Source organism: Erithacus rubecula (genome assembly GCF_903797595.1).
Source record: "Erithacus rubecula genome assembly, chromosome: 13".
Lineage (NCBI taxonomy): Eukaryota > Metazoa > Chordata > Aves > Passeriformes > Muscicapidae > Erithacus > Erithacus rubecula.
In genome coordinates, this window is record NC_136665.1 from 6,841,720 (window position 1) to 6,869,096 (window position 27,377).

The window sequence follows — 27,377 nt, forward strand, 5'->3', positions numbered from 1 at the left end:
TGAGGAAAAGCATCCACTTTATTACAGACCCCAAAGCGCCTGTGGCAGTGCTAGGAGGACCACATTTACACAGGATGTTTCCATTGTTCAGCAAGGGGAAGAGAAGAGGGGAACAAACCAAACTGACCCAACTCACGGCTCTTTGGTGCTAGAAAACATGGTGGTGCAGCAGAGAGAAGCTGTGGGTGAGTGGGGTACCAGCAGAGATGAGGGGGAAAATCTCTGACATCCACCACCATTCCCCAGACACCTGCAAGGAATCTGCAATGTGCCTGGACACACACAAACAGCAAATGCATTTCACTGGCCCCCCAGCCTGAATCTAAGCCTGTGCCACCAAGCACCACAGAAATCCCCCCCCCCACACACACCTCCCAGCAACCCCAAAAACCATCAAACACCCTTTCTGCAAAGAGGGAGAGCAGGTCCTGGGGGGAATCAGCAACCAAAATCTCTTGGCTGGAGAGGAAGGAGGTGGGAAAGGCAACTGGTTCCCAGTAACTCACTCCCAGCGGGAGGTGAGGCAGCCAGGTCTCTCTTCACTCCTCTCCTCTCTCAGCAGCAATGGGCTCCTTGGTCCACTTGTCAGTGACCTCCTGGCTGCCTGCATAGCCCACATCAGGCAGCAGCCCCGGGGCTCCCTCCCCGTCCCCAGCAGCCTCCAGGTCCAGCTCCTCGAAGGAGGAGCCGCTGGCTCCCGACTCGCTGTAGCTGTGCTCGCTGCGGGTGTCCGCCTCCTCCCGCCCTCGGCTGCCTGGCAGGGGCAGCAGGATGGAGGTGGCCACCGAGGTGTCTCTGCTGTCAGTTGTGGCCTCCATGCTGATGGAGCTTGTCTCACTCATGGTGTCGACCCCTGGGACGGAGAGAGAATGGGAATCAGTGAATGCTGTGGGAAGAAGGCAATGGGGATGGGGTGCCACAGCCTTCAAAGCCACTAGAAGTCTCAGATATCTCAGGCCACAGTGGAGACCAGCTTCTATCTCTTGTCACCTCCTATGCCTTTGAGATGTGACCAGGGCAAGAATGGACTGAGCTCAAACTGCTCCCTGAAATCAGGAACCCCCAAGGCAGCACAAACAACCACCAGCTTTCAGCCATACCCTGACCTCCTGGCCACATCCCAGCCCCACAGCTGCTACCCATGCACACACCAAGGACCTGCCCAGCCCTTCCTCAGGGAGAATGCATGCTTGTCTTTGGCATTGCACCAGGAATGAGACAAAGGGCAGGAAGGACACAGTTTTGTGAGGGTGATGTGGAGCTGCAGCATTGTTTAAGCACCCAAGGGGATGATGGCACAAGTGCAAACCCTCAGGTGTTCTGCTATAAGAAGCACGTTATGTATGTCCAGCCTCAGGCCTTCAGCACCTGACAGCCTGCTCCCACTCCCTCCACAGCTCCCTCAGAGCCTGCAGCTCTGGCAGCAGTGTGAAGATAAGCAGGGGAGCAGCAGGCAGGTCTCAGGGTGCCAGAGGATAGGGGGAGCCTTCCCAGCTCATTCTGTGCTTCTCCACATGACCAGCCACATCCCATCTCATGACCAGGCCCCCAGGTGCTGCCCCTGCCTGCCCAGGTGGAACCCTTGGCCCAACTGCCCCTCCCCAGATCTCTGCCTCATTAGCTCAATTGACAATACAATTAAAGAGTTGACAAGGAGAGGAACATGTCAGATTGAGACCAGCAGCTCGGTGCTGTTGCCAGAGCAACCAGCCAGGAGATAAACCCCTCCTGTTAAACATTAATCATTGTTAATTATGACATCACGGATCCACGTGGTTAATTATGACATCACAGATCCACATTGTTAATTACAATACGTCAGCAAACACTGGGCAGGTTCTTTTATCATGACCCTCCCTCTCCATCTTGTCCCTGTCTGCCTTGTATCAGTGTGAAGTGAGTACCAGGCTCTGTCATTTCCCAGCACCTCCATCTGTGCTGGGCTGAACACCCCTGCTGATGCCCCACACCTGGAGAGAAACTAGGAGGAGCCCCACTCAGCAGCAGCACTCGTGGAGGACTTGGGCTTGCCACCAAAGGGCTGGGAAGTGGCAAATGGGAGCCTCTCTGCAGTCATCACTATGCTAGGTGGGAGATGAGAGCCCTCTTCTCTACATTTTCCTCTGCTGGTGCAGCTCCATCTTCAGCTGCTGGCATGGGGCTGTCTTGGGCTCCCACAGGTATTTCCAGCCTCCTACAGCTCCTGCAGACAGGTGCCCAAGGCTGGGCAGGTTGATCTCCTCCAGCTGTGTGGCAGCCACTGATCTCCTGAAGGAGATTCACCAAGGAGGGAACTTTCCTTCCAAACATCCTTAAATCCTTTTTCTATGCTGTTTTTCTTCCCGGCCTGGGCAGCTGCCAGCAGAACTGCTTGTAAATGGCAGTGCTCTGCCTCCTGAGCAGCATCATCCCACGGTCCTGTGCCTGAGTGATGGCTGCTCCAAGAGGACCGAGCAGTGCTAGCAGGATGAGGGACAGCCAGAAAAGATCCACAGACACAGTGCACCCACTGCTTCATCCCACCTGGATGGCATATTGGATTCATGCTGGAAATGAACCTGAGCCTCCACCCTCTCACCTTGGCAGCCCTTTTGGCAGCTGCCACAAAAGGAGCCCTTGACCCCTCCCCAGGCGATGCCAGGTGACCCCTCCCACGGAAAGGAGGGAAGAACCACTGCCCACTAACACGAACTGCCTTTGTTGCAGCATCAGGGAGCATCTCGACATGGAAACTACATTTACTCTAAGTTAAAAAGGATGTTCTGCAGGCTGCAGTGAGGCGCTCGCTGAAGGGGACAGCAGCCACTGAGTGGGCAGCAGAAAGGTGGGAGATGCTGTCCCACCTGCCAGGAGCTTGGCAGGGCACTGGGTCAGCAGGGAGCCTCTGGGAAGATCGAGAGCTGTGGGGGATGAAGGGGATTGAGCAGACTCTGAGCTTTGAAGACATATTCAGGTTTGCAAGGTCTTTAGTGGTGATCTGAAAAGAAGAAATAATCTGATTTGGCCTGAGGTAACATGGACACATTCCCACCATGGCTTCATGACAGCTCACGTCATGTGTGGCGATCTTGCATCCCTCTAAGACCTGAGGGGACAGGAGTGACACCAATCCCCCAGGCAGTGCCCTTCCTGCTCAGCACCTCTCCCCTGGCACCCCAGGGAATGTTTTTGCTCAGAAGCTGTCATGTAACCCCACGACACAAAGCAAAGAAGCTCCTGAGGAGAGGAGCAGCAGCTCAGGAAGAAGACGGGGATGAAGCTGACCTACACACTGCTCCAAGCCACCACTGTAGGAAAGCACTGCTGTCCTCACTCTCATAGCCACCTTCCTCTCCCTTGCTCCAAGGGCGACAATAAATCGAGTCCTGTTTCCCTTCAGCCAGGCACTTTGTCACTGCTCTGTCACTTCTGATCATGTTCGAGCAGCCTCAGCTGGCAAATTTGCCCATTTCAGCAGCCCTGCTCTCCTCCACACAGGAAAAGGCTGGCTCTGGCATGGCCACTCAGCCTGCCCAGGATAAATACCTGGGGTGGGCAGGGCAACAGAGCTGCTGCTGCCAGGGACCATGTGTGGTCAGCTCTGACAGGGGAATGTGGCAGGAACACCCAGCTGTCCTGACAGGGAGGCCAGGAAGGGGCAGGGGCTCCAAGAGGGCAACCAAAGCGTCATGGGAGGGCAGGGATTCAGTCTCATCTCACAGGCACAGGCTTCCAGCAGCTGTTACACCCACTTCCCCACACACCTTGTTTGGTCCTCCCATGAACCACTGCCCATTTCTTGCATCTACCTTCCCAAGGTCCTCACACCAGGATCCAGTCCAAAACCCTGACCCAGCATGGCTTTTCCCTCTAGCACATCGTGAGGTAACAGCCATCCTGTTGAAACTTGCCCTTGACCTTGCTTCCTCATGGATGACATAGACATCCCACTGCACTCAGTAACATGGAACCCAGAGGTTTTCATTTGGGAAACTGAGGCACAAACTGGGGTGAAGCCATGACAGGTGTTGAGGAGTCCCCCAAAAGCCACAGTCACCTAGGAAGAAGGCATATCAAGCAGCCAACTCCAAAAGACCAGCCAGGGATGGGTGTAATGGAACCACTCATCCCACACTGCCAATGAGCCTGGTGGGGAGCTGGCTCCCCAGAGAGTTCAGCCCTGTGCCATACCAGGTACTGGCATTCCCAAATCCAGAACGAGGGCAGGCTCTCCTCCTGCACCGCCCCTGTGCCACACTCATGCCTGAGCAGTGCTCTACTCCTGCTGCTCCTGGGCCCTTTCCTTCCCCTCATTCCATCAAATATACATCACCTCTAAATGCAGTGTGCTGCCAGGGGGCATAGGTCCCCCATGATTGCTGAAGCTTACACACACACCACCAGGAGAGAGACTGGGGCCCTTCCCAGGATGTAGAGGCAGGCAGGAACAGGCAGGGCTCTTTGGAGGATGGAAGCAAGCAGGGATGAGGCAGAAGACACCAGGAAAGTTGCTCCTCTGTGGCACTGGAGCTCAGCTGTACCTGAATGCTGTGGGACAGACGTTGCTCCAGGAAAATGAGCATCTGAAATTCTGGGCAGAGCCACATGCTCAAGAACCATCTGTGTTCATGCCAGCAAGCCTGTGTGGAGAGGCTGCTTTTGTTTGCTTTCACCTTCCACGCACAGCAGTGGGTCACAGTGCAGAGAGCTGCTGGGGGCAGCCGGGAGCGAGGACCCACCGAGCGCTGCGCTGATGCCAGAGCCCCAGAAAACAATTAACTACAGAACAACTAATCATGATTGACACTGGCCCCCTGGAGACCCATCAGCCGCCTTCCTAAAATGCTTCCTGTCTTTCTGATGACCCTGACAATGGGGAAGAAGGGACAGAATTGGTGCAGAGGCAGCCACAGCCTCTGGCCCCTTCCTTGTGTGTTGAGTGTGTCTGGCCTCAGCAGAGCTGCCAGCACCCTGCTCTGTGCAGAGCAGCAGCACAAAGCAGAGACCCTGGACCATGTCCCACAGCCTTTGTGGCCACTGGCTTAGCTCGCAGCCACAGGCACCCAGCACCTCACAGGGAGCAAGGACAGGAGATGACAGCCTAAATGGAGAGATGTGCTCCAAGGTCAGGAAGCTTGAGAAAACAAATCCAAGCTTTTCTTACACTTCCAAGTTGCTTGGTACTGTCTGGCACCAGCCATAATGACAGGTGAGGAGATATGGCAACACCTTCCACTTGGAACTTCTCAAGTCTTTAATTCAAAGAAAAGAGTAATCCAGCTGGTGGGGAGTTTCATGAACTGTGGCTGACCAATGGTGTGTTCACACAGAGCATTACTCAAAATAATGTTAATGCTGAAATTGCACTCAATGCTATTATCTCAGTATTTTGGGAGGGGGAAAGAGGGGGCTTCTTCTGCTGCCACACCAGGCCAAAGCTTCTGTGCATAGAGCATCCTCAGCTGCCTTTGGGAGTAGAAATGGGGCTCAGCACCTTTCCAGTCTCCACTTACCCATTGAGGCAACTGGGTATCAAAGCCCTACACCTGGGTTTGTGCAGTTCAGGCACAGACAGAGGAGCTGACAGCCACTATCAGGGACCACCACTTGCCCCCACTGTCCCAGGAGCACCATCTGAGCCTCCAGCAGGGCAGGACCACTTGAAACATTCACTCAAAGCTGAGACAGATCAAGAAATAGCCCACATAAAAGCAACTGGGGTTGAGTGGAGATTATGCTGACAGTCAGACAGGGACATTGCTGTGCCCACCCTCCTGTTGGCAGAGGAAAGCTTGAAAACTGTCACAGCCTGGGATCTGCTGGGTCATCAAAATCTCATGTCCATCATGCTTGTTGAAGGGGCTGTGACTAACTGCTTGGTTCTAGAGGGATGGCCCATGGAAGAAGGATAAAAAGGATGGGAAAAAAGGTTTCTCTTCCTCCAACTCAGAGGTGGTTGCGCAGATTGCAGCACATAAAATCGTTGGGAAGGGAGGACCAGTCTCAATCCACAAGGTGTAATCTTCATCTGCACAAGCCACCCATAGGGTTGCCACATCCTCAGCCAGAGCAAGGATGTGACACTCCATCAATTCTGCCACTGTGCCCAGCAGTGACAATCACAGTGCAACATCCAAACCAAATTCTTCAGTCTCGCAGGCAGGGCCAACCTCACAGTTATTATTATTTTAAGTTGGTTTTGTGCAGACTCAGCAGATGGCACTGCATCAGATTGCACTGACAAAAGCTCATCTACGTGCCTGGAAGGGGAGGGGTGGTGGAGGAGCTGGCCCAGAGCTGCTGCTGGGGAGCCCAGCCCAGAGTGAGAAAATCCAACGTCATCTGCCTTCTAAAACTGGGAAGATCTTCCTAGCCCTTCTTCCAGCAGGACAGGGGACTCTCCCACTGTGGGCATGCTGGCAGTGGCATCCAGGGAAAGCACCAAGGCACAGAGCAGTGGCTGCTCCAAGCATCCCTGGCTGGGCTGTGGGATCATGCACCCCCTGAGCAGGGCAGAAGGGAGTGAACACAGCTGTGAAGGCACCACCCTCAAGCTGCTTTTGCTCCCATGGATCCTGCCATCCCTCTCCAAAACCAAGGGGTAGGAAGATGTCAGAGCCAGTGAGCTTTGGGGCACCTCTGTGCAAATGGGGCTGGTGCCCCTGGCAGCTGCCCCAACACAAGGCAGACAAAGAGAAGAGCCGAATGAGCACCGTGCAAACACGGGACCTGCAAGTGCTGGAAGCAGCTCCAATTAGACCCATTGCAATGCTAAATGGACAGAGCTCCCAGACAGCAATTCCCAGGCTTGCTTTTATGCGATTAAGAATTAAAGCAACCCAAACCTGAAGATGTGTTAAAGCAAATGACCCAACTGCCCGGGAGGCAAGCGCAGCCCTCATGGTTTTTTGATGCCCATTACACAAGCATGGGCGACCTGTGGGGCAGGGGGAGGCTGCCCCTGCCAGCAGCCAGCTCAGAGGTGCTGTCCAGTGCCCGGGAACGCTTGGATAGCCGGCTGCTACATCTCACAGGCAGAGGAGCATGTGGGCTGCTGAAGGCAACTAGCATTTTGGGTTACTATAGCACTGCTGTTCTGCGCCTACAGCCATTGTGGTCCCTTCCTGTATGAATACATCCAGGCTGCAACAAATCTCGCTGAGCAGATGCTCTCAGGCAACTCCACCACCAGCTACAGCAACCTGGTATTTAAGCTTTTTGCAATCCCAATATGTAACAGATGAAGATGAGATCAAGGAAGATGTATATGACAAAGAGAAAAACAAGCCCAGCTGCACCTAAAAGCTGTGAGATCCAGCTCTGCGCTGACAACAGAGGGCCAGTGGCTTAACCCAAAATTGCAAGGATTCCTGGGTGCTCCCTGAGGCATGACATGACATCTCAGGGGATGTCATCTCAGATCCTTGGGGATCAGGACAGGGTGAGGGGAAGGGGTGTGCTGAGACTCGGTGTTTGGGTACCAGGTGGGCACAGGTGAGTCCCTCTGTCTGCTCAGGCAGCAGGACTGGGGATACCAGGACCCCACCTCTGTGAGGGCTGATGCTGACCAAAGATGGAGCCTGTGCACAAGCCACAGATACCTGTGATGTCTGTCTGGGCATCCTCAGCCACAGCTGCAGCAGCCCTGCTCTTCCTCTCCAGTTCTTTCATTTCAGGCACATAGAAGTCCCCTTGGCGGGCAAGGGGACACACGAAGTAGATGCGGTCCTGCTTGTAGATCTCGATCCGGGGGTGGGCACACAGCTTCCTCTCCTGGAAGACACAAAGTAGTCATGGGCAGGGATGTACTCTTGCCCCCCACCCCAGCAGTCCCCCACCACATTGACCTGCCAGCCTGGTCATCTTTGCCCACAGGCATGGAGGCCTAGGGAGGAGTACAGGGTGCTGTCCCAAAACCATGGTGCTGCTTTCCCTACCACACCAGCCCCATGTACCAGGGCAAGAAGGTTTGGGCCTGGAGGAAAGCAGCTATCTGGGCTCCAGGAGGAGATGCCAAAGAACCCCAGCTCAGTCTTGGTTTTGATGTGCTTATTTTGGGCTGAAGAGAGGGGTTTTGGGGAGCCAGGCAGCTGCTTCAGACAGACCTGCCAGATCTCCAGCTCCTCCCAGCAGCACAGCCCCACAAACAGCACAGCCCCATGAGCAACACAGCCCCACGAGCAGGCGTAGCACTTCTCTGCTAATTAATATAATCCAGAGCCGACAGCTCAAGCAGCTCCTTTCAGCATGGCAAGGGCAGGGGGAGTGGGAGATGAACCCCTGGCATTTCAGACAGGCATCTCCTCCTTTTCCTCACCCCACCTCCCCTTGGCAGTGCTCTCCAAGACCCCAGATCCCCAGCCTGTCAGACTCATGACAGGGGCATGTCCCTGGGCCGTGCAGCCCCTGCTGAGCTGGGGCTGTGGGGACTCTTGGGGTGCAGAGGCCGGGCCGAGGAGCAGCTGGACCCTTTGCCACCCCCTCCCCACCCGCCCGCCCGCCAGCTGCTCGCTGGCAGAGGGGGCGGCTGATTACAAGCCGGGTGAGAAGGGAGAGTGTCTCTTCAGCGGGTTTTCTTTTTCTTTCTTTCCCCTTTTCAAACCACTGACAGCTTTTATTTAACCCTGCAACCACCTTGATTATTCTCCTCCTCCTCCTCCTCCTCCTCCTCCTCCTCCTCCTCCTCCTCCTCCTCCTCCTCCCTGCCCCAGCTATTCTCCTCCTCCTTCTTGTCCAGATTATCCTCTTCTTCTTTCCTGACCCAGTGATTTTCCTCCCGGCCTCAACTATTCTCCTCTGTCATGTCCTGCTTGTGTGTCTTGTTTGCACATCCTCCTGCAGGGTCCCCATCCCTCTGGCACTCTCTGTAGCCAGAGCTGGCCCCACACCAAAAGTGAGCTCTATGGACACATCAATCATGACCTTACAAAAGCCTGACTCCCTTCAGCCCTGGGGATGGACCAACGTGATTTAAGAATCATTTATTTCCCAGACTAATGCTGGCACCAGGCAGGATCCACAAACACACGTGAGCCAACACTGACCCTCTCCCTGGTGCTGGCAGTTGGACTACCTGGAGAGCCACCTCCATGCTGCCAGGATGCTGCACAAGAAATGCAGGCAGAAATCCCACATGAGCACTTTTTGGGTCCCTTTTCCTGAGAAAGCCTGTAGGACCTGGCAATGCAGAGGCCCAGTTTACCCAGAAACACCACAGTGGCAGAAACATGACCCCAGCAGAAGCTTCACCTGTCCCACCCCAATGCCTTCCAGCCTCAATTCCACCAGTTCCTCCTCCAGCCAAGGAGGAACCACATTTCCTATCCCAGTGCAGCAGGGATACACAGGGACACAGGGGGACTTCCAAGGTGCTTGGAGTTTGGAGTTCCCACTTGCAGGCAGGTGAAACACTGAGGCCTGCAGATCAAAACTGTATTAAATAAAAACAAGCTGGGTTGTTTTTAGCAGCAGAGCAGAGGCGGCTCATATCACTCCTGCTTTTTCAGCAACAACGCAGACAAGAGCCCTCCCCACCACTCTGCCCCTTGCTCCACCAACCACAAGCCCAAACACCAACCTCCAGCTCAGATCCTTATTTTAGGTTACTGCAACACACCAGAGATGGGTATCTCCAGGATTTGCAGGGCTTTTTGGATAAATCCAGCTGCCCCTCCACCACTTCATGCAGACAAGAACAACCCAAAGTATCTTACAGCAGAGACCTTCATTAACTTCATGTGAGGTCTCCAACCAGTCTAAATTCTCAGGGCTCCTGTCTGGCCCTCAAGACATCCTAAGGTGACTCTCCAAAGCCCCTCCTAAGGTTCCAAAAGAGTGGATCTGGGACATATCCTCTCCCTACAATCTGCTCTAGGCTGCTGCAACTTCCAATTACACAGACAGACATAGAAGTGGCACAACTAAAACACAAACAACATCCCCTCTGCCTATACAAAATGTGAGAATCTTGCCTTTTTAAAGAATAAAAATGCACACCTGAATGAAGAGCAGGACTGGCTCTTGAGCCAAATGTTGCTTCACACTCAAGATTATCCTCTAAGAGAGAAAAGGATGTTCCACCCTGCCAGGAGCAGCTCTGTGTCCCTGAAGCCAGAAGAGCTCAGGTGCCCAGCAGCCAAAGCCCATGGCTGGGGACTAGGTCAGTGGGGACCACGCTGAAGTGTGGACACTCACTGTCAATACCCACATCTCTCATTAGGGACAGCTACAATACTTGATTTATTCCAAATTCATCTAGGGTTTTTCCCAAAATGAAACGGAGGGAAACTAGACCCTGGGAGTGCTAATTTATGTCTATACAAATTAAGCAGGAAGCCAGGCTAGTGAGCTGGCCTCTGCTTCTGTACTTCTTCCCAGAGAAAACCTGCCTCTGGAAGAGCTGCTGCAGAGCTCAGCATTGGCAGGTGGGCTCAGGATAGGACAATGTCCCTGAGAAGGAGCAGGGAGGTTGCAGCTGGGAATGTTGTCCTGTCCAGCCTGGGATAAAGGGATGAAGCACCATAAAGACTTGAGAAATGGGCAGAGGCAATGAGGTGGGGAGCCATGACAATGGAAATGGATAAGGGGATCATCTAAAGGGGGTGGGAGATCAGCCTTGTGATCATACCAAAGGAGATTAGGAAGCAGGCAGAGGCCAGACAAGAATAGTGCAGCAAAGTGCACAAGAGGCTGGCAACATAGTGAGTTTGGGATTATCCCCGTGGAGAGAAACATTGCAATGAAAAGAAACAACCCAGAGAGACTGGAGAGCAGAGCCCAAAGGCAAAGGTGTGGGAAGAAAGCAAATTAGCAAAGGCTCAACAGGCAGTGTTGCACTGCCACTGAGGAGGGAGCCCCTGGCTGGCTGTGCCACCAAGCCAACAGATGGAGCAGCAAGGGGAACGTGGAGTTTGCAAGGCAGAGCCTCCAGTCAAATCCAATGCAATCTCACATGGGTGGAAGAGCTCAGTGAGAGGTGAACAGTGGGACACTGTCAGTGTCAGACTGCTGGCTGTGACAACAGGGCCAGTAAGTGGGGCAGGGAAAGGGACTTGTCCCTTTGCAAGGTCATGCAGTGCCACCTCCCTCCTCAGCCTCTGCCAGGAACTCTCCCTTCCTATGGCCAGCAAAGGTGGAGGCAGCAGCGCAGGGTGCAGGGCTGATTTCTATCCAGGACTCTCCACCTGAAACAAGGTGCACATCATCTATACACACAAATGCATCCAGAGTCCACAAGTTCAGTTCTGACAGGAACAGCAGCTCCAGCATACTCCTGCCATGTCAGACCCACTGCTTCCCTTGAAGCCAAGTCCTTCTCAGCCCATCTGAGGAACATGGTGGGGGGTGCTTCTCACCACCTTCTCAAGAGCAAGGTGTTATGTAAGAGAAGACTCTTGCGCTCCTCTTTCCCAGATGGAACAGCACCTCACCCAATCTTTAACCTTGGGTTTCATATCACCTACCACCATGTGTTGACTATAGGATTTCGTCCAGGTCACTCTCATCCTGCTAGGAATGGAGCATTCCCTAATCTTATGCATCAGAAAGGACAACAGGGTTGTGCAATGACAAGCATTTTGGGACATCTTCCCCAGCAGCAGGAGGTGCCAGCTATTCGTCAGCACAAATCTTCCTCCCCCTACTTGTCCCTAAGGTCAGAGTGTCTGCCCATGATATGGCTTGGGCACAGCCTCCCAGAAGAACAATGCCCTCACTTTCCTGGGTGAGCACAAGAGCAGTCCCAGGGCTACAGAGGACATGACAAAGTGTGTGGGACATGACCTGCAGTCATTAAAATCCCAATGGAATTGTGTGAAGGCAGAAGGAGGTGGCAGGGTGCTCATGTCACACCATGGCCCTCAGCACCTGCTGGGAAGCAGAAGATGAGTTGTAGTAGGTTTAGGTTCAAGTTCATCTGCTCAGGAATTCAAATGTCACCAACTGGATCTGCTTCCTCCCACTGCTACAAGACCTCATCTTGTTAGGAGACCACAAATGAGCCTTGTGGATGCTCTCTGGCTGCTTGCCATGCACGGGCAGGCTGACAGTCAGGCTCCAGCTGAACCCAGAAAACTTCTAGTATTGCCAGGAAGGCAGTGGGGAGGCAGCTGCTGTCCTCACCCCACTTCAACCCTGTCATCCTTGACTCCTTACTGTGATCTCCTAGAATGGTTTACAAGGTGATGGTTAAGTCACCAGCCTGCTGAGTCCCTATTTCAGGACTGATGCTGTAGGAGCAGCTGAGGAGAGGTTTTTCATGCCACCTACAAGCTTCCTACTGGAGCAGAGCTGGAGGCTGAGCTGTTCACGCTGCCCAGCAGCTCCTGGCTCCACTGCAGAGATGTCCACTTCATGCTCCACCCACCTGTGTGCTATGGGAACATAGCTATTGCTTGTGCCTGTCACCCATCCCTGCCAGAGCACCTTCTGCCTGCAACACATGAAAAACGTGCCTGTTAAACACCAGCCAGGACTGGAAAATCCATGGGGAGCAAACAACTGGTCACTCAACAGATGTAAATCCTCTTCTCCCTTAGGGGAACCAGGCAGCTCTGAGCTGCCCTCCTGGTCACCAGCCAGGGATAAACCCTCCAGGGATCTGCCACTGGGCACTGCTGAAAAGCTGGGACAGACTGGAGCCTGCCCAGAGCCACTGGGAAAGCTGACAGTGCAGAGTTCCATGCTGCAGGGGTTCCATCCCCATTCTGCTGTGACACTGGAACACCACCAACCACATGAGGAGATTTTCCACAGGCAGTTTGGGTCAGTCCCTTCTGTTTATTATGCTGCCACACCTGAAGAAGGAGGATATGAACACACAGGGGGCTTGTGACCATCAATGGGAATTGCTGCCTGTTGTGGGGGCTCACCAGCAAACCCCCAGTCAGCCAGGGCACCACCACAGCCTCACTTGCCTGTGCTGGCAGCACTGGGGCTGCTCTGGGTAGTGCCAGCAAGTCAACTGGCAGCTGGGTGAGTGTGGGGAGACCCCCAGGCAACCCACCAGCCCTGTCCTCACACTCCTGTCTGCCCAGACAACACAACTCCCCCACACCTTCCTTCCAGCTGGAGGCATCTATCCTCCCCATCTCTCAGTGATGGGGTCGGACACTTCAGTCCCAGGGATTTTACAGGAACAACAAAACTGCGTGGAGCTGAATGGCCCTAAATCAGTTGCTAAAATTAAAAGCTGAAACTGAGCCACCAGCTAGGACTGGGGGTAGTGTGCTGTGTGCCACATCCTCCTCGCTTCCTCACACGCTCCATGCTCGGTGTGTCATCCCTGCTTATCTTAGAACACGGGTGCTAGGTAGTCCTGAGAGGCTTTGCAAAACCTGCAATTTGCACAGCACCCAGCGTCCTTTGGCGTTCTCCCAGTTCAGCCAGGAGACAGAGTCCTTGCTGAGCCATCCCTCTGTCCCAGCCCCAGACTGGGAATGTCCCTGTTTCCATTCCTCTTTGCTCAGACAGCATCTTGAGGTTAGACACTGCTTCAAGTCACCCATCTGAGCTGATAAAAGCAAAAGCATAGAGACACCCCTTCCTCCCAGGGCCAAGCATCTCCTGGGCTGCCCTACAAGTGGTGTGGACAGCAGTCTGAGTGGGATGCTTCCCCTCAGTTCTGCTCTTGTAAGACCCCACCTGGAACACTGCCTCCAGCTCTGGGGTCCCCAGCATGAATCAGTCATGGACATGCCAGGGCAGGTCCAGAGGAGGCCATAGAAACAGTCCAAGGGCTGGAACAACTCTGCTATGGAGACATGCTGAGAGAGTTATGGTTGTTCAGCCTGGAGGTTCTTCAGGTCCTGAGAGGAGCACACTAACATGCATTTGTAAGACACAGAGATTTTTTTACCAGTGTCTGTAGTGACAGGGCAATGGACAGTGGTTTTAAAGCAAAAGCTAGCAGGTTAGACCAGACATAAAATGCCTTGTGCTGAAGGTCATTAGGCACTGGAATAGGATGTCCATTCCTGGACATAGGCAGGTGTTCAAAGCTGGGCTGGATGGGGCTTTAAGCCACCTACTCTGGTGAAAGATGTCCCTGCCCACAGCAGGGGTGCTGGATTGGGCGACCTTTAAATACTCCTTCCAAACCAACTTTGTTTCTGGTGCTCTCTGCTGAGCCACAGTGGCCTAACAATGGGAGACAGGGATGAAGCCTGAATGCCCGGGGCTGTTCAATGAGGGGCACAAATCAAGCAGAGGCTGGGGAAGAGCCATCGGCCCAAGAGATGGCTGGGCAGAAGGGAAGACAAATTGCTGGAGGGAGAGGCAGGTAGACATGCTTGATACCAGTAATATCTCAAGCACCAAGGAAAGCCCAACATCTCAGCCTGCAGCTCCAGCAGGGTGCACGTGGAGCCGGGCAGGCCCTGGCTCCCAGGGCGACGGCACAGGGAGGCAGCTCCAGCACTCAGCACAGCTGCCAGCACCAGGCTGCCAAGGGCTGCACAACAGCTGCTGCCTCCCAGCCCGGAGAAACTCACATTTCAGAGGTGCTGAGACTGCTCCCACACACGTGCACTTTACTTTCAAATCCTCTGGGCTCTGAGGTGTTTCAGAAACAGAAGGTGATATTATTGCAATCAAGAAAAGGCCGTTTCCGTCAGCCAGCAGGAAAAACGAGCGGCACCAGCAATACAGCAGCAGAAAACAGTCTCGCCAAAGGATAACAAATCCTCCAGGTAGCAGAACACAGAGTCTGGCAATTAGCACCTCCCACGCCATCAGCATCCTTGCCTGCCCTCAGCACACCTCCCTCTTCCCACGGCAGGCCCCCATCCTGCCTACAAGCAGGACACACCGCCCTGCTGTCGTGGCAGTGCCACGGCTCCAGGACAGGCAGGAGAAAACTCAGCCCCCGAGATCCTCTCTGCAGCAGTGAGAGGGAGTGGGAGTGTGTTTGGACCGTGGGAGCTGTGAAACACCGGGCTTGATAGCTTGGGAGAGTTTTTCATTTTCACCTCAGTGAAGGCAGCCCGCCATGCAATTTACACCTTGCCCGCCCGCGCTTCCCGGGGTGAAACACCCAGCTGCTCCCACGGCTCCTCCGGAGCAGGAGCTGCACATGGGCAGCTGCCAGCCACGGACAAACTGAGAGGTAAAGGAATCAGCCTGGGGGAGTTGGTGGGTTCAGGAGATCCCAGCATCCTGAGAAGGCTGGCAGGTACCAGGCACAGGCTCCCAGGTCATGGCTGGCAGCTGCTATCAGCATCATGAACACTTTTCTCCTCCCTGGGATGGAGATTCCATCCTGTTCTCCAGGAAAAGGGAATAAGCTCCAGTCCTGCCTCACTAGAGGTCCTAATACACTCTGCACCTTTTCCTCTTCCAGCACCCACTTGAGTTGCAAGAGAAATCGTGCAGCACACAAAGGAGGATCCATCGTCTTCCGAGATAAGCCAGGTAGCAAGTCCCAGTGAGATAAAACCTCTCAGAAAGTAGCCATGGGCAGTCAGAGCCCTCAGTGAGGGGGTAGGACAAGCCTTGGACAAAACTGCCAGCCCAGAATGTACGTTCAGATACTAATGTACGTTCAGGTACATTAGTCCAAGTGCTTCCAGGGATGTATCATACTGCCCCCAACCATGGGAATGTCACCTGCAGAATAAAGAGCAGATGGTGCAAACAAACGCAATTCATGGGGCTTGGGTCCCCCCTGGTGCTATGGTTATTTGGTAGTAATTAGTCCTAGAGTAGAGAGTTGCAGAAGTAAAGGAAACTTTTGAATCAAAAAAGATTAATTTTCCTAAAGACTCAGTGCTTTCCACTTTCCCAAGTTCTGCCTTGCTCCTGTACCCACCATGGATAAATGCCAGCTGGGGAGATGGTGTTCACCAGCTTTCCAGAGCTCCATAATATGTTCTCACACTGTTCCTCCTACCCGACCCCACCATATCCCATTTTCTACTCCTCCTACCCCATCACAGCCACACATGAGCTCTCTGAAGGGGACTTTGGTTTTAACCATTCTGAAAGCTCAAACGCCAGATTTTCATCATAAGACAAGCAATCTGTAAATCCACATAATCTCTCCTGTCCTGAGGAACCAGTCCAGGGTTCCTGTCCCAGTTCCTAGGAACTCCATCACTATGGGAACACACGGGTCAACAGCTGCACACAAAAGGAGGTGGATGAGACTGTGGGAGAGGAGGACCACAGCTGGAGAGGGCTGCTTCTGCTTCAGAGAGCAGATCTCCAGGGACCAACACACTGCTCCCAGCCCTCACAGGATGCTTCTTCAGCATTAATCACAATGCTGAAGGGGTTGATGCAATGATCTCTGCCATTACGGATGACTGGAGCAATGCTAAATCGCTTTGCCTGCTCTGTTGCCTTGCAAAGCTGCCAGAAGCAGCAGCTGTGGCAATTTCTCTGTCTCCTGTCAAGGCAGGGCCTTTCAGGAAAGGGATCATCCTCCAAGATTATCTCCTGTTGTTCTGCCTCAGCCAGACAACCCATTGCACTGCAGTCTCCCACCCTGCATGGGACACCACACAGGTAAAAAGAGCCTCCTCAAAACTTGTGTGTTTGTCATGCTGCTCACAGGGAGAGTAATTCCTAGAGTGACCTGCTCTGCTCTGCCACGAGACTCTTGTGGTGACAAATCTTATTCCATGGCTAACTTGGAGTGCTCGTCCTTGAGGTGGACATTCCCCACCCACCTTGATGGCTTTCTCTCCTGAGCCACCAGTCACTTGAGTACTTGCCCTTCTGCAACAAGAATGTCCAGACAAGCTGAAAGCTTGTGGTTTGCAGCCTTCTCACACATATCCTCACCCACAACTAGTCCTGCCATGAAATCCTCTTGCAGCAAAGCCAAAGTAACAGAAATGGAGCAGGACCATCAGTGCCTGGTGATCACAGCACATGGGGGCTCTCAGTATCCTGAGACAAGGTCTGAACTGCCCTTTTCTCTTGCTCTTCAGATTGCAGGCATCTCTAGTTGTTCTTCCACAGCCTGTCAATTACCAGGACAAACTCAGGTGTCACCTCACTGGCCCCAGGAGAAAAATGGAGGAGTGGAATAAACACCCTCCTCATCCATTCCTACCTCCTTGAACAACCTTGTCTTTCTGCAACGCCCCCAGTTCCCAGGCTTCATGGAATATATTTCACGATGAGCTAAGCTGAGCCTCACACCATCCCTTCACAGCTGAGAAAGCCAAAAAGGGAAGCTGAAGAACTTAACCTTGCTGAACTTGCACAGATAAAGCCACCAGCAGCCCAGGGCAAAGCCACGATGCAACCGCCTGATTCCCAGACAAAATAGTCCTCCCTCCCCACCCACAGGGACTTACTGTCAGGCTTATTGGCCTCATTTGGAAGGCAAGGAAGATCCAGGGGACGAGATCAAGTGGGTTTCAGTCTGGTTTGCTGAGGAGGAATAGGCAAGCTGATCACGACATCCATAAGCACATCTCAAGTACAACACACTGGCAAATCAGATGTCAAAAAACAAATTTCCAGGACAAGAGGATCTTCAAAGCTATCAGCTAAGTGCAGCCAACAGTAGAAAAAGATTGTTTGAGCTCCCACTCAGGGAAACTCCGCATTCACAGGCTTGACTTGGGTGACAGGGTCCCAACCAGGCTCTCTGTAGGGCAGACACCCATTGGCCACTGGTGTCTGGTTCACTGCCCCTCCTGCTCCTCCTTCCCTTGTCCCAGGGATGGATACCCCCATGTTTTAAAAGCAAGCCATGGCCTGGGACATGAATGCTTATAAATGAACAAGAGGCATTTCCCCATAACCTTTCAGCAAAGCCACCTTCAAACCCCCACATCCAAGAGCTTGCTCTTTCCCAAACACCTGGCAAAGGCCAAAGAAAGTCTGGCAGGCTCCTGTGTGATGACAATTTCTCCCAGTGAGCTCAGCTAATGAAGCCCCCAGAGCCTGCAGCCGCTGCAGCCGCCGGCGGTAACGACTTGCCCAAGGAAATCCCCAGCGCAGTCAAACAGCGCTGGCGGGCACGGAGCAAACAGCACAGCCAGGCAGGCTGCCTGCAATGCAGGAGGGGCTGGGAACACAGGCCAGGTGAGCAGGGGGAAAGGGAGGTGAACCAGCAGCACCAGGCAGATTCAGCAGGGAGAGCTCCAGGTGTCCTCGAGCCGGGACACGCCGTTTCAGTGGCTGCACGTGCTGACCAATGTCTCCATCGGCCCTGCTGCAAACGGGCATGGCAAGGCGAGGTGAGGCTGCCTTTCCTCTGCAGCTCTCACCTCCTCCTCCTCCTCCTGCCCAGCCCACCAGGGACCCAGCACAGGTCCCAGGGGGCTCATTACCTTGTCTGGAGAGCAGAGTGCCTGCTGAGCAGCTGCCATGGTGTGCCAGTCCTGCGGGGAGCCAGTGGCTGGCGCTGCCAGCAGGGACACAAGCTGAGTGCCTCCAAATCCAGGCTCTTCTGCCGGCAACGGAGACAGCAGGGGAGGGGAGCAGCTGCTTTCAGCGACCTTTGCAGTCTGGCAACTGCTCCTCTGCCAGCACAGGATCATGAGTTTGACTGTGCAGATCAATCAGGAGGAGAAATCAAAGCAGTTAGGCAAGGACAGAGCCCAATGTGACTCGCCCTTCCACAAGGATCCCATATGTTCCCAGATGTGCTCCATGAGCTGGTAACGCTCTGGAGATGCATCACGCCACTCAACTTTCCAGATCTTTCCCTCCTGGGGAGCCAACTCCCCATCTGTACCACTGCTCTGCCCTTCCAGGTACCCAAACCATACACAGCCCTGTGTAACACCACTGACAGCAGCACATCAGCCATAACTGCAGCCACCAGAGCTGCCCCAGATCCTCATTAGTGCCCCAAGACTCAGAGGACATCCCTCCTCTTCCCAGTGCTGATGTCCCTCAGTCTCTGGGTACCTGGAGGATGGGGAGGACTTTGGGGAAGCATATCTACACCTCTGCCTCCATCTGCCCTTCCCCAAGCAGCTGTGGCTTGCCATGGGCAGGAAATGTACTCTGCCTGCTGCAGCTCTATCCCAGGATGGCTGCTGGGTCTTGGATAGCAAGAAGGGAGGGATTTGAACATTGGTCCTGTGCCCCAGTGCACAGCAGAAAGCCACAGCTGAGCTGAGCTACGAGTCCCAAAGTAGCTCTCACCAGGAGACACAGCTTTGCAGGGGAGCTGTTGGGAGATGAAGGCAGTGGCTTCTTGGGATGGCAGGTCCTGGGTGAACTTGGCACCTAGAGAAGCATGTGAGAGAGGAGGAGGAGGATGCAGAAACAGAGAGGAGTCGATGGCTGTGCTTCTCCACTGTGACCCCACAACATCTGGCAGCTCCTGCAGCCACAGCAGCCACTTCTGCTTTGCTCATTCCTGTACTGCTTGGCAGAAGTACCCGAGCAAGTCTTTCTCCATACTGACCTCTTGATAAGCTTTTGCCAACTCACGGTCTAGTTACTGAATCACTGGGAGGACCTTACCCCAAGCTGTGAATCTGCACAGCGTGAAGAGCAGAGCAGCTGGCCCCAACAGATGATAGATATCTACCTTCCTGCATGTCAAGGACCTGCCATCAGCTCCAGGCAGAAATATGCCCGAGTAAATGAGAGCAACTGGCCATCCAACAGCAAGGAAAAAAATGCAGGTGTCCACTATGGGAATGAGGCCATTATTTCCCTCCCTGCAGTTCTCCCAGAGTGCCTTACAATCTTACCAAGTGGGAACAGAGCCTGTCAGCAAATGCATGAAGCCAATAGGCAGCTGCAGACAGGGCCACTCTGTGGTCAGCCACGGCACATTCTTTTCAACCACCAGGGCCAGGACACCCCTTCAGGTTTCATTTGAAAGGCAACAGCCCTCATTGCTATGCTAGGATTGGGGCTCCCAGACCAACCACTCTCCCAGCTGCCTTAGAGCTCCATCTTTGACCTTCAAGCAACACCTCTGCCTTAGTGCCCATCCCTGAAGATAAGGGAAAGAGACACAGTAGCAACTTTAAATGTACCAGGAAATTTTCTGGTTGGTGGTGTGTGGAATGGGGGAACAGAAGCAGAAATTTCCAGGGGTTCTGTGATGCAAATGTGCCCATCCACAAGTAACTACTGTGACAAGCAGCCAGAGCCAGGGATGCAAAGCAGTTACTAACTTGCTCTCCCCACTGCACTCAGCTCTGTCACCCCTCTTCATCCCTGCAGGGTTGTTTTAATTCCTCACATTAGCAGAAGATGCAGGTAAAACCATCTGTCTGTGCAGCGAGCTCCCGGTGGTCATTGTACAAGCTGCCAAAATAGAAAAAATCATTCCAATTACTCCATAGCGACAGAAAGTCCCAGGCATCCTTCTGCTCTGAGCCTTTGAAATGTAAAGCCGCGCTGTTTGGTGTCATTTAATTTGGAGCTCGGCCTCAGATCAGCAGAGCCTCGCTAAGCTTTAGGAGGAGGCAGCCATGCAAAACATACAGATGTCAGTGGCCTGGAAGACAAGCATATCTCAAGCCTCACCAGTAACTCCACTTCATGGCCCCAGCATCTTTCTTTTACCATCCCAGTGTCAGAAGAGGTTGATTCTGTCCTAAAAGCTGTATTGAAATCAGTACTGGTTTATCTCTGGTACCCAGGAGAGGTGACTCCCCATCATCATCTCCCCTCTTAGGAAGGTTTGTTCCTCTTCTCCATACTGGAAGCACATTCTTTTTCAGACTACAGACCTAGCCTAGCAGGGCAGAGGCAACCTACCAAAGGGAGAGCTGATCTCCAACAAATCCAGCAGAAATGCATCTGCTCAAGCCAGGTACAAGCCTCTGCCTCCTCACACTCACCACAGTATTGAGGAGCCCATGAAAGGTGATTCTTGGGTGGGCTGGGGACAAAGAAATGGGTTGGACTGGAGGTACCACCAGGTGCTGATCCACTCTTGAGGGTAATGGATACCTTCCCTCTCTTACAAACACCAGGCACTGCACTAGATCCTGAGAGAAATCAGCTCAAGGGTAACAGAGGACAAGCACTGGGTTGTGCTCCCCAGGGAGACTGGCCCCTCTGCCCACTGTGGTCTGACAGCAGGGGAACAAATACCTTTCCTTGTTGCCATGCAATCAGAGAGGTGCCAGGTGGCCCAGGCAGCACACTGGCCACAAAGGTGAAGAGAATTGCCATGACCTGTTGCTCACTTGGGCTGGAGCAGGGGAAGTAGCGCAGGAAGCGTGGACATCCTGCCATGCTGCAGATCTCTATCAGCTGCCTCAGGGTGGTCCTAATCTGCAGTAATTCCTTCCAGCACCAAGCAGGAGCTAGAAACTGCCAACATTTCTATTACAGGCTCTGATTTTCCCTGGTATGGTTGAGGCACAGGCTGGAATAAGCTGCCACATGCTGGAAAAGACACAAAAGGAGTCCTGGAGTTGAGGGTTTACAGACACTCTCCAAAACCCCACAAGCCAATAGTTAAGCATAGCTCAGCCTTCCTCTTTCAAGGAGCTCACAGACCAGTCTGCAAGTTGCTCAGGAGCCTTGCAACAACTGAGGCAGCTGGATACCACGAAGATGAACCCAGTCCTGGCAAACCCAGAGGGGTTCAGAAGGCCAGGATTTGGCAGCCTATCTATCTGGCAGGACAATCCAAATTGTCCTGACAATAAACAGGCAGTGGGTTTGCTCCTCAGAGTAGGATGGGATGTACTGGCTGTTTGTAGGTCTGCACTGAACCATTGCACCTCTTCATACCCTGCACCCACTCCCCAAAGTCTGCCAGTCCCTGTGGGTCTGGGAGTGACAGCGACCAGGTAACAGCACAGAGAGAGGAAAAGCACATGCTGAGCCTCCCCATGAAAGCCTCTCCAAGATGTGAGCAGCTCCATAGACCTCCACACCTGTCATGGTCATAAGGACTGGCCACTCTGGACACCTCCAGCCTGCTGCCTCTGCCCAGGGCCACCAGCACACAGCAGCATCAATTCAAACAGCATCCACAGGGCAGCAGCTGCTGCAGGCAGGCAGAGCTGACAGAGTTGTGTGTGTGTGTGTATCTCCCTGTCAAACAAAGAGATCCCGAGGGACTTCCAGTGTGACCCTCTGGTTCAGAGCAAACAGCTGGGCTCTACCACCTCACTGGTGCCCCAGCCACTGCTGCAGCCCCAAAGCTGAGCCTTGCCTACAGCACACATGCTCTAGGCAGGAGGAGGAGCAAGAACTGATTTTGTTCTTTCATGCCTGTGATCCGATCACCACCCAACCTCGCGACTCATCCATCCATATTTTGACTTGCTGCAGAAGAAAAATGTTTTCACTCCCCTGCCCTCCCCAAAGGGGGGGGGCTTTTCCTACCATTTTATACCTAACTGGAACTGAAAAAGTGCAAGTTAGTCATAGCACAATGGTCCCTTTTCTGGAAGTAAAAATGCCACTGCTTTCAAGTGTATTATCTGCCTGCTCCACAGGTTTCAAAGTGGGAGCTTCACAGCCAGGGAAACTGGGCCAACAGCATTTGTTGGAAAAGAGCAATATTTCTATGAAGTTGTTTCGCATTTGATTGAGCTCATTTTGCTGTTTCTTAAGCCTGGCACAGCTGGCAAGGTTTGGCTCAGAGGGCTATGGGGAAGAACCTGTCCAGACAAAACTCATTAAGACTCAGCTAAAATAATTGCAGAGAGGCAGATCAATCTCATCCTTGAATTAATTGACTAGCTGTCAAGAAGGGAAGACCCCAAGAGCTGGACACATCTCCAATGCCTGACACAGAAAACCTTTTGAACTGATTGCATCCTCTGGGATTCTCTATAAATACATCTGGGGAGAGCATATGTACAGATCAAGTCGATAAAGAGATGTGACAGGAAAGCACTGTAGTATTTTACTCTCCCTCCTTGCCCAAGGCAAACCATTGCAGTTCTTTCTCTTCCTTGGACAGCCATATGAAATATCCTCAGCTTCTCCCATGATCATTAATCCTCACTGCAAAGAAGAGGGGGAAGCAAATCTTTTGTCTGAGAAGATTCATCTCTGTGATAATTTTGCAACATTGGGCAAGTCATTACAAAGCTGCTCTCACAACTTTCCAAAGCAGCAGCTTGGCAAGGTGAGGAGGTTTCCTACTCCCTCCTGGGATGAAAATGCCCCCAAACAGGACCACTGACTGACAGCCAACACTGGTCCAGGCTTCTGGTTGTCAGGCCTTCAGGGATGTTCCACACAGTTTGGCATGCATGGGAGGGTAGGCACTTGAAATTCACTCTTCTTCCAGGAGCTGTCTTTGGAAATGTTCCTGAAAAAGAAGCTGGGATGGCAATAATGCCAAAATGCTGGGTGTCACAGGAAAGCACCATTGTGGCAGAGATCTGGGGCTGATCTGCCAGCTGGAACAGCCTTCATATGAATGTGGTGGAAGCTCCATAGCCACAGGCTTTCAAGATGCAATTGTGTGCTAGATAACCACGCACCCTTTCCCATGAAAGGTTGTACCAGACTCTCTTTGCATGCCCCTTCCAACCTGGTCTGTTCCCATTTTGTGATCAATTAGAACTGGGAGGCTACAGTAGCAGGAGCCTGCATTCCACACCACCTGCTTCCCTAGAACCAGGATTCCCCTGCCTGCTGCTAAGACAGACACTTGCACAGTCAATAAAAAGTTGAGGAAAACCTGGGTGATTTTACATATGCCACAAGCTGCAGAGGTAGAGAAGGAGTCTGTAACTACTAAAGTTCAAAGCTGGTCAACAAACCTTTCCTGCTCTAAGCAGCAATGCTGTCAGAGCTGCAGTTTCACACCTGCCCCCACGCAAGAGCCAAAGAGCAGAGCCAAAACAGAAGCTGCACAGTTTGCTTGCAAGAGGAAAGGTGTACACAGGCACAAGCAGCAAAGCAGAAGAAATGGCACCAGCACAGGCTGGGAAACCAGCACACACTGAGCGGTGCACACCAACATGCCTGGCACAGGCAGCACTGAACATGAAGCATGGTCAGTGTTAATTCACTGTCTGCCCACAAGGACCAGGAAGAAGGTGACAGCAGATGAGTAGTGGCCTAGGGCTGCCACATTCCTCTGGGGAAGCAGGAAAGTGGGGATGCCTGCTGCTCCTGGCGGGAGCCATGACGCAGAGCCCCGGATGCCCATATGTTCCATTAGGCACACAGGAGGAGCGCTCCCTGCAGACACAGGTTAAACGGACCTGTTCCGCTCCAAGGTCCCCACGGCGCTAAAGGACACTGCCCAGCAAAGTCCTCCCACCTGGCTCAGCCCCCAGCCTGGCCTCCTGAGCACCCTGCCCTCCCTGCCTGCTGCATGCTGAAGGCGAGGTCACTCACGCTCGCAGGACTGAAGCATCTTTGGATGGTTTTGTCACTAAAAATATTTAATAACGAAAAGTCGCTGCGAATGCACGAACTGATGCGATGTGACATGCAGCTGGGGGGTGCCAACCAGCAGTGAGCAGGAGGCCTCACTGCAGAGAGCCCACTGAAAACCAGCTGTCAGTGCAGGTCAGTGAGAGATGAACATGCCCGCAAAGGCACACACACTCCTCGGGGTCCCTCTCTGCTTCCTGCCATTGCATGTCACCTTTAGCACAGGCTTGAGCTGGAGCATCACAGCGCCCACCCCTCGTCTGCTCCTCCTGCCCAGCCCCAGTCCCAGAGCTTCACTGGCTCCTGGCAGAGAGCACACACCAGCCAAGGGTGCTCTCCAGCACCGCTGAGCAAGCTGCTCTGGTGCTTGTCCTCAGCATCAACCAGGTTGGTGGACAACCAGGAATGGTCCATGAATAGTGCACGAGCTGCATGTGACATGACCTACAGCCCAGCTTGGGACATGCAAGGGCTCACAAAACACTTTCCCTGGAGCTTGTGTCCTTACTCCAAATGTCTGATAGCTCAAGGCCATAAAGCAGCCTGTCATACTGTCAACTCTAGTCTCATCCTTGCCATCAATACAAGACGGACACATTAAATCCTTTATGACTCTCTAGGATTTTTTCCCCTGTTATTATTTGATGTGTGAGGATCACTTCCCAACACTGTCAGGTAACCAACCTCCTGCCTTCCTGGGATCCCTAAAGACCTATACCCAAGAGCACATGGCCTTAAACTGAAAGTCATCCCACCCAGCCAGGCAGCTGAGCCACCACCCCTAACCCCAGCACCCTCTTTAAGCAAATTAATTCCCACAGTCACACTGGGGCACGGGAAAAAGGCAGGCAAAGGATGGAGGGCTCCATTTCCCAGAAAACCACTGGCATATTCTGCAGGGTAACCCATTGATGCAAAGAGGAAGAACACCAGCTGGATGAGTCTTGCCAGACCCACATGATGAGACACCAAGGGCAGCAAAGTTGCAGGATAGTGGTGGTGAGTTCTGGATAAAGGTATCCTGCAGAGAGATGGATATATGGGTTTGAGTGGCCCTGGCTCAGCAAGGGCTCCACCTTGGACAATAATCTTCAGCCTCTGGTCCACAGGGCTTGCAGTAGAGCAAAGGAGTTCATGAAGACAAATGAAGCTGTGGCTGAGGAACACAGAACTGAGCATCTGTTAGTAATTCCTAGACCTCTGGAGGAAATTCAGGTAGCAGTTGATTGGCTGAAGCTGCCACTGTGATCATTTCTCATGCACGTGCAGACTGGAACTTGAGCTGCTTACACACGACAAGCTGGCATTTAAAAATGCTTCATGCACAGAGCCCGAAATAAATAAACTAACTCATCCAGGAGAAAGAATTTAAGTGGAAAAACATCCCAATAATTGAGCCCTTTTTGCATATTTTTTATCAGCTCCCAACCCCCAACCCCAGCCTCCCAACACAGCCAAGCAGAAGGATGGCCTTTAAAACACAAACCACCTGGGATGGGAACACAGCTCCACAGACCTCCATTTAAAACAGCTGGGAGAAAATTATTTTCAACAGATCTGAGCAAAGGCAGCAGGCTCAGCAGCCTGGTCAGAAGAGCCAGGGAAAGATGAGGTGCAGCCTAACAAGGATGCTGAGGCTCAGGTGCCATAAAGGACCACTTAGACTCCCAGCTCCCCCCTGACAGAGAGGCATCCAAGTTATGGAGCTGTTTGGGGCACTAGGTAGGGGAGAAGAGTCTGAAGGATGGCACAGATTCAGCCAGGGGAAACCTCAGCAGTGCCAGTGAGAAGGGAGGAGTGTTTACTGACTATTTCTGCACTGAATTTAGGACAAAGTCAGACAACATGGGCAGAGGATGTGGGTGAAATGTTTGTTCTTCCATGACAAGATAAAACACATGGCTCGCAGGCCCAGATAACACACATTTTAACATGCTGAAGTCCCTGTTGACAAGCTGTCCACATGTCAAAGGGTGATCTCTGGCCAGCTGGAGATGCTAAAAACTCCCAGGAGAGACAGCAGCCTGTACCTGCCAACATTCAATGGGTGAATAACTGACTTGAACAAGCACAGACTGGCAAAAATACCCAGACAAAATATACGGATGGCTGCAACTGGGCCAGATCACCAGGAAGCAAAGGAGATTGGCATAATTAATGCCAACCAACACTTGTTTACAGCTGTCAGATCCTGTTGGCAAACAGGATTTATTTTTGTGGGGAGCATGGGCTTGACTGATAAACCAGCACTCGTGCCATTCAGTCAAGCTCAGAAGATGCAGAACTTGGCATTGTTTCCCATCTCTAATCGAGAAACTACAACTCCATCAAAGGGCAGAGGCATGTGTTTAAAGTGGCTATTAGCTGGCTCAGATAAAACCCAGGACTGAGGTCCTGTGGCAGAGTACAAGATCCCCACCAGAGATTTATGTACTACAGCACTATGAACATTGCTGAAATAAAGCATCTGTTTGAGCTACTGACAAGTCATAGAACTTTCTAAGCTGAAAATAGGTCCAAGAAAGAAAGCAGAAATTAAGGTCAGAAAACATGGAAAACATTAGAAAATAAGGGAACTTTAAAAGCTTTGTGTATTTAGCTTAGCAAAAAGAGAGACAAGAGGTGACTATCCTAAACTGCCATAGCTGACAAGGGGAGCAAAGCTTGCTCCAAGCTAATGGTCCAAGGAATAACACATTTCCCTGGCTGTAAACAGGGAAAAGCTACATCTTTTAGCACCTTGTGAAGCTCCTTTTATGGGGAGCTGAGGTGTGGAGGGACATGACAGCCTCTGTCAGGCAGGAGCCAACCTGATAGTCTCCCAAATTTTTCCTGGGATCGCAGACCATGCCAGACACTCTTGCCCGAGATCTGCACTGTGAAAGAGTTATTCACAATCCCATGGAAGTGGGAAAGTTGTGATTACAGAGCCCAAGGGAAGGAAAAAAGCTGGGAGCTTAGATGGTCTTTATAAGACCATCTAAAGAGATAAAGCCCCAGTTTTCCAAGTCAGGCAGAGTTAAGAGTTTGAGGTCAGTCAGCTAGTGCTCTGGAGGGTGCAAGGCAGTCAGGATGATACTGACACCCACTTCCACATCCTCCTTGGC

At 52.7% G+C, this 27,377-nt stretch overlaps 1 protein-coding gene and 1 long non-coding RNA gene across 3 annotated transcripts in view; both read right to left on the reverse strand.

The window, feature by feature from the left end:
- TEX264 (testis expressed 264, ER-phagy receptor) overlaps positions 1-27,377 on the reverse strand; it is a 38,818-nt gene continuing 11,441 nt past the window's right edge. For both annotated transcript variants that reach the window (XM_079316864.1, XM_079316865.1), the window contains exons 5-6: positions 7,581-7,752; positions 1-853 (exon numbers count right to left, since the gene is read on the reverse strand). In XM_079316864.1, coding sequence (XP_079172990.1) covers positions 540-853; positions 7,581-7,752 — 486 coding nt within the window. In that variant the 3' untranslated portion in view covers positions 1-539. The remainder of the gene's footprint in view (positions 854-7,580; positions 7,753-27,377) is intronic.
- On the reverse strand, positions 12,675-20,153 carry LOC306807383. The gene is made up of 4 exons (XR_013775713.1): positions 20,079-20,153; positions 18,267-18,484; positions 17,283-17,358; positions 12,675-17,137 (listed from the first exon to the last, which is right to left on the reverse strand). It is a non-coding gene; the product is annotated as an uncharacterized lncRNA (long non-coding RNA).